This window comes from Sinocyclocheilus grahami, unplaced genomic scaffold (genome assembly GCF_001515645.1).
Source record: "Sinocyclocheilus grahami isolate Dianchi unplaced genomic scaffold, SAMN03320097.WGS_v1.1 scaffold40.1, whole genome shotgun sequence".
NCBI lineage: Eukaryota > Metazoa > Chordata > Actinopteri > Cypriniformes > Cyprinidae > Sinocyclocheilus > Sinocyclocheilus grahami.
In genome coordinates, this window is record NW_015505219.1 from 2,153,791 (window position 1) to 2,161,365 (window position 7,575).

Below are 7,575 nucleotides of genomic sequence, written 5' to 3' on the forward strand. Positions count from 1 at the left end.
ATTTGTGAAAATGTAGCTTGCTGCTGAGTTCAGCCAGCAGGGGGTGATCATTCCCTGGCTTGAATGGGTGCAAAAGTCCTATCATTTTAGCCAAAGAAGATCCTTTACTAAACTAACGTAAAGAGTATCCCTGAAAATCAACTCTAATTTTTGTCAAAATGACAAAGTTAACGTCACCATGATAATGAAGTGTCTCATTACGCTTGTGCTCCCTTTTGCTTAAAAAATGTAAGTTACTTTAAAAAAAAGGGGGAAAAGTATTTTTAAAATGTTATGAAGGTCAGACATTCATCAGCAGTAGTAGTTTGGTTCTAGGTCAAACAGCTGCCCTTATCTCTAGAGGCATGAGTAACCTGGACTGAGTGTTACGTGCATGATCCCTGACTGTGATGATAAATGCTTTTAAGAATCGCTAGTGTCAAACCTTATCAGGAAGTGAACAAAGTCTGGTGTCATTTGTTGCTGTTATTAGTTCAAAGGTTTAAAACAAGTTTCTGTCTGGTTTCATAGATTAAGTGCCTCAGATCAACAGTTTCATAAAGAGCAGTATTCAAAATGTCTTTACATTAAAAGTTAAAAGGAGATTGTCTGTTCTTGAATCCCCTGTAATTATTTAAACACACACACACACACAATTATGAGTTCATAGAAACACTTTAGAAACATAATTTCTTTATTTCTATCACACTGAAGAAAACTCTTTTAATTAAGAGAATTTACTAAATAGTCTTATGTGTTCATCTAAAACAATATTTATATTGGCATTTAGTTGTACGGTTTATTGTCCAAGAGTTATCATAGTCTGTATTGAATTCAGGAATCTTTGGTGATAATAGGTATAGTCAGGACATTATGATGTGGAGTAGTGACAGCAAGGCACTACCCACTGGACTTTGGGTTTCCACTACAGCAATCACCTCCCCACACTATATAAATACAAATGTGAAACAGCCACCTTCACACTTGTTCTTCAGACAGGACAGCGTCAATTAAAACACACTGACACAGGTAAGAAGACAGCCTTACTTTTTAGTCAGTTCAAATCCCAGCACTTTATACATAATGAATTTATGTAAAAGAGACACTGATAAATGGGTCTTTCACTTACAGACTAAAACTGAACACCATGAAGGTTCTTGTGGTGCTTGCACTTGCTGTATTTACAGGTAAAACATTTTTTTTTAAACTAGAATATTAAAATGCAAAATTTAGATCTTATTAAAAATGTTTCTGGCTTTGTAAATTTTCAGAGCATACTAACAATACAATTTGATCATTCTGAAATGCTCGATCAACAGGTTGCCAGGCCAACCTATTCTATGCTGATGAGCCCAAGCCACAGCTGGAGCAGCTGACAGATGCTTTCTGGAGCTATGTTGCCAAGGCAACACAAACCACAGAGGAAACCGTCAAGATGATCAGGTCTTCCCAACTGGGACAGGAAGTCAAGTAAGTCAAGAGCATTTACCTGCAGAACACAATTATTTAGAATATCACTTGTGCCCTGAGATGAAACTCAAATGTTCTTCTTCATATCGCAGTACTAGGCTGACCCAGAGTGCCGATATGGCCAGCGAATATGCCGTCACCCTCAAGAAACAGGTGGATCCTCTGGCTGAAGAGCTGATGACCAAAATCACCAAGGAGGCTGAAGTGTTGAGGGAGCGTCTGGGCCAGGACTTGATCAACGTAAGAGACAAACTGGAGCCCTATGCTGACAACCTCAAGAGCCAGATCCAGCAGAGAGTGGAGGAGCTCAGGACGGCCATGGCTCCATATGCTGACTCCCTGGATTCTGAGACCCTGAAGGCCACTCTGCTCCAGAAGAGTGAGGAGCTGAGAGGAAACCTGGAGCAGAGCGTGAAGGAGCTGCAGGCTCAGCTGGAGCCCTACACTGCTGAGATCAAGGAGAAAGTGGACCAGCGTCTGCAGGAGTTTCAGAAGACTGTGACCCCCCTGGCTGAGAATCTTCAGGCCCAGATCAGAGAGAAAGCCCAGATGGTCGAGCAGAGTCTCACACCCTATGCTGAAGACCTGAAGGAAAAGCTGGACCCCTACGCACAGGACCTGCAGGCCCAGCTCACCTCCCTGTACGAGTCCTTCATCAAGAGAAATTAGATGCCACCAACAGACTTTTGCCAACTGCTGCTAATGTAATTAGATGTTAGATTCAGTTCAATGTGAAAGTATGTTCGTCACTGTCTGTGGTTAACACTAACAACTGCAGCTGACCTTACAGTGACCTGATGGAAGTATTTATTCTCAGCCATGTAACAAAACACAATGGTCTAATTAAATATGTGCATCTACATTTATATGATTTTATGTAATGTTTGAAACGTTTGAATTTAAACTAAATAAATGTTTTGTCAAATGAAATTAGTCTAAAATGTTTATTTCCTGGTTATAGGGTTGAAGTTATTTTTACTCTAGAATTCTGATTTTCAAATATCTAAGGAATGTTAAAGACATCAAATCAATGCTGACACCCTCCCTGTTTACAGATATGCTACATTCAGCATAAATTCCTATTTATTTTACTTAGTTTTACATACAAAACAACAAAAATCTTCATGAGTATTTCATTAGTTAAAAATTAGGGGAGACTGGGGACAATTGTACAGCGGAGTGATGACACTTAATCTGCACATGCTCAGTAGGATTCTCACGCTGCCTGTGAAAAAGAGCACAATCATTTCACCTCATCAGTTCACTTCAGTTTCTAACAAAATACTGATTTTGAGGCATGAAAGTTACTTTTTGGATGTACAGTATTTTTCTTCTGCTGTCTAAAGTTTAGATGACTGCGAATTTAAACTTACATACATTTTATCTCTAGGTTATTGATAAAAAAATAACATTAACAACCTATGCTAATATAGGCGTGGCTAGGCTGCAACATCTGTATTACATGTATAGTCTGTACTGTGTTTCATTGTGTTCTTGGTTCAGTCCCTGTAACCTAGTTCTCCCCAGTCTGTTTAATTAGTCGTGTCATTCACCTGTGCCCTGTTTTAACACTTATCTCATCTAGCGCCCTCATTTGTTCAAGTGTATATATACTCCCTGTGTCTCTCAGTTCTTTGTCCAATCTCGTCTAGGTGTAACGTCAACGTTAGTGGATGTATTTGCCTTTGTCCCGTGTTTCCCTCCTGTGGATTTATTAAAGACTGCATTTTGGAATTCTCATTTGTCGTGCACATCTCGTTACGTGATTAAAGACTCATCAGCCGATTAATTTATTTGAGTAAAATATATTAAAATAATATATTCTAATTATATATATATATATACGTTTTTTTTTCTCTCTATGGTCTGTCTGAATACTCGATTCTGATTGGCTGGCAGGTATGCATTAAAACACAGTTAGTTCCAAGTCAGTTTAATCACCATTCTATATTAATGTGCGGCTTTAATTGATGCACACACACACACACACACACACACACACACACACACATACATATTGAAATTATATTATTACATGGTTTATTCTGTTGTCAAACTGCTGATAATTGAAGACGGTCACAATTGTGACCAGTGGTATAACACAGGGAGTCTATGTCCCCCATATGTCATTCTGTGTTATTCTGATGAACTCTCTTTCAGACTGACCTTAAGTCAAGTTTTGGATTTACTTGATGCTGATGATCCAGGGCCTGCAATTTGCAATATAGCAGTGGTTCCAAAGACAGAGAAGGATGCAATAGAAAGCGACTGTGATAGCGATGCATCTGACATGGATTTTGCTGGTGACTCCGCTCACCTACCATCAAGAATCTTGAATTCTACTGCAGAACTGTTTGGATCTGATCATTTTGAGGAGGTTGAACCTGCCTGCGAGGACCAACCAAACTTCACAATCCGAACAAGAAGTCTCACAAAAAAGCTTGAAGCTGCTTCATCCTCTTTATTGTTATCTTCAGATGCTACTACTGCCACCATACTAGTGCCCAAGGCAGAAAGCATCTCTGCTCATCTGATTAAAAGGAACAACAAGAGTAGGCATTTCAGAAAGTCCAAAAAACCAGCAAAAAGCCATTTGCCTGACTACAATGTGTATGAACCAACAGCAGCACAATGTCTAAAGGCAACAAATGCAAATCCATTGGATGTGTTTTTAGCAATGTACCCCTAGTGATGCGCGGATGAGCTAAAACGTCACCCGAATCCGCAGCTTCAAATAAATCATCCACCCGCCAACCTCCGCACCTGTATTTTTGTCTGATTTAGATTACCGCACCCGACCCGCACCCGCACCCGATCATCACATTAGGGTTCGTACAGTCATGAAAAACCTGGAAAAGTCATTGAACAGCAATTTCCAGGTTTATATAAAAATAAATAAACTCAAAAAGCTTTTGAAAAAAATCATGAAAATCTATTTCACAATTCTCTCAGCATGGAGAGGATCTCATTTTTTTATTACCCGACCCACCCGATCCGCGGATATAACCGCCATCACTAGTACCCACCATCTCTGAGAGAGTATGGCAAGCCGTTTTAGCTTAAAATATCCCCAGCATTACTCGTCGTAATTGCATTTTTACTAGTAACAATTCAATTAAAGAGCTCTACAATTAAATTCTTACTAGTAACAATGCCAGTTAGAGAGCTCTCTAAATCAATTCTTACTAGTAACAATTATGATTATAGAGCTCTCTAATTGAATTAGAGATATCTGCAATTGCATTTTTACTAGTAAGAATTAAATTAGAGAGCTCTACAATTCAATTCTTACTAGTAACAATACCAATTAGAGAGCTCTCTAATTCAGTGCCGAGAGCACTATTCTTCATTTTATACCACAGCAGAAAATGGTCAGTTATGAACGCCACATATCTTGCAGAAGTCATTTTGACACCCTAAAATGATCTCATCTCACTTCCCAATATTCCAACCCAAATCATCACCCACCGCCTCTTCTGTGCTCTAAGTCACTCACAAAACTTTTGACAGTTCAATAATTTCTATTTGCTTTTCGCAAAATATTGTTTGTTTTGATGCCTTTTGCAAGACACTGCATTGTTTCACACTTATCATCTTCAGAAAGATCTTTCTTCCTCACCATATCGCATGAGAACTGGGCTTAATAACGTTTTTTTTTTTTTATAATTTAAATCTGGTTACCACTAGAACAGTTGCCTAAACTTTTGCAAAAATAGAAATACACTTTTGCTTTTTTAATGTATATGATGCCTGACATCTAAAAGAATTTGAACCATATACTATATATATATATATATATATATATATGATCTTACAGAAATCATTGCCATATTCTAATTTGTTGCTCAAGACACATTTCTTATTATTATCAGTGTGGAAAACAATTGTATTAATAAAAAAAAAAAATAAAATAATTTACTGGTTTATACTTGCTCTAGCTGGTCTCCCAGTTTGAACATCTGACGAGCGCCCCACTAAAACCAGAAAACCTCATTTGCCTGAGCAGCTTGATTTAAGCTGCTTTTGTTTGTTTGTTTTTTTGATCTGAAGAGCATGGCACTAGTGACAAGATTATGGGTTCAATACCCCAGGAATGCATGAACTGATAAAATGTATACCTTTACTGACTTCACTGAAAATTAAAGAAAATTAAAATAAAGCTCTGTTTGCAATGCTTTCATCTAACTAATCAATTACGAGTGTAATACAAAAGCATGGGAAGGGCTGACGAAATAACACACAGTGTTATTTAACAGTCAACTGTTTCTTATTCTTGTTTTTCCCCCAGTCATTATAGTGTGCAGTATTCAAATTTCAAGACACAACCATTGGAAATGGAAAGTTTCTATCTTGATATAATGCATCAGCATTTTATTGATAACCAGATGTTACCTCAGTGCCAGTGGTAACCTTAGTGCAATTCATTGCAACACAGAATAAACTTCATTGCTCACCGTTTATACAGTATGTATAATTCATTTGTCAGATGCATTATTCTGAAGTGACTCACAAATTAAGTTCAACAACCTCAAATCATCAGGAGACAGAAACCTAACAAGTGCCAAAATACCAAAAAAGTTACACAATATGTTCACTGCACACTGTAAAAAAAGAATAGAAAATACTATTTACATTTTTTCTGCTTCAAAATTTGGTTTAATTCAAATTTGTGATTTCCAAGTGAAAAATGTGTGGTTTTATCATTTAGACGTTAGTAAGGAGTATTGTTCTCCATGTAGAAATTGTACATTAACATCTGTTTCCTCACAAACTGAATTTGTATCAAAGTAATGATTTTTATACCCCCCCCCCCCACAAAGTAAAAAAGAATAAATACTGAATAATTAAAAATGTTGAAAAAACCTGAACCTATTTGTGGAAGGATCAACATTCAATTGGAAAATGTACAGAGGAATATATGAATAATAACCTACAGCGGATGTCAGCATGAGCAGTGATCATACTGGGCCCTGTGCATACTAAAGCTATGTTTGTTTTCACTAGCTGCAGGGGTGAATCAGACAGAGCTGAGCAGGAGAAAGGGACAAGTTGGGACAAGAGGCTAAAGTTCACTGAATAGGTGGAATGAAATTGTTGGTGATAAGGCTTTTCTTATGTTGTCACGAAAAAAAAAACATAAATACCAAAGGTTTTCGACCAGAAAAAAAAAGATTAGTTTAGAAAAGAACATGATTTTGTTGGGTTGTGTTGTGAGTTCAGAATAGAACTGCTGAAGGGAATAAAAGGCTGTATTCATTATGTTAACTCTTTATAGAGAATACAAAAGAATGTCTTATCTTTTTAGTTAAACTCTAGGCCATATAGACGTGGAAGGGCATTGTGATCAAACAGGCTGCAATCAGCAGTTGTTTGAAATTCATGGCATTACTACATATTACATCATATCTAAGCTTACTAAACAAAATGACAAGGAATACACTAAATGTTATAAGGGAACAACATTTTTTATATGCTATAATAAAAAGGGTATACTGTTGTTGTTACCACCACTATTGCCATTGCTCATGTAAATACTAAGCCACATATGTTAAATGAGCAATAGCATGGCCAATATGTGTCTATATAAATGCTAATAGGGTCATCCATGTTAATCCAGGCCATTGCAGTAAAACGTACAAACAACTATGCTGGCGCCTAAATGAATGAATGTGTCACCTTCAGGCTCAATTGTCTCTTTAATCACGACTGATTTGTTTACAGGAACATTTACAATTGCTTGACTTTAAGTCGTCCATCTGAGAAGAACAGCTTCGATTTTCATAATTTTAAATTAAACCGAATGCTTGTCATGAAAGGCAAGCATAAATGTGTTGCATTAGGCCTATAGGTATGGCCCAAAATATTTTTGGAATTAAACAGAATAATTATATAGAAAAAGGGACGCAAAGTAGCTGTAAACTCATAGCCAGAACACACATCAGAAACTCCTGAGCACAGTATGAAAGGCGACGTGCCCTTAATATTTTCTAAAGGAAATTATATAAATTGCGCAATTGATCTCCAGCTGGTGCAAAAGATGCGGACTTCGCACACTTGCTGCGGTCAGTGACGCGTGGGATGATGCGCGAGCCCTGAACAAAGGAGAAGTCACGTGGAAGCGATTGT

General features: G+C 37.4%; 1 protein-coding gene across 1 annotated transcript; it reads left to right on the plus strand.

Annotated features, from left to right (window-relative positions):
- Nucleotides 1-920: 920 nt before the first annotated feature.
- Nucleotides 921-2,319, plus strand: LOC107582086 (apolipoprotein A-I-like). The gene is made up of 4 exons (XM_016267816.1): nucleotides 921-1,008; nucleotides 1,111-1,166; nucleotides 1,299-1,449; nucleotides 1,542-2,319. Exons 2-4 carry the CDS (start codon nucleotides 1,127-1,129, stop codon nucleotides 2,116-2,118), a joined length of 768 nt encoding a protein of 255 aa, XP_016123302.1. The 5' UTR covers nucleotides 921-1,008; nucleotides 1,111-1,126; the 3' UTR covers nucleotides 2,119-2,319.
- Nucleotides 2,320-7,575: the final 5,256 nt, after the last annotated feature.

Coding starts and splice junctions, on each gene's coding strand:
- LOC107582086 (XM_016267816.1), top strand. CDS start 1,127: ATGAAGGTTCTTGTGGTGCTTGCACTTGCTGTATTTACAG. Junction 1,167..1,298: donor TGCACTTGCTGTATTTACAG/GTAAAACATTTT, acceptor CTCGATCAACAG/GTTGCCAGGCCAACCTATTC. Junction 1,450..1,541: donor CAACTGGGACAGGAAGTCAA/GTAAGTCAAGAG, acceptor TTCATATCGCAG/TACTAGGCTGACCCAGAGTG.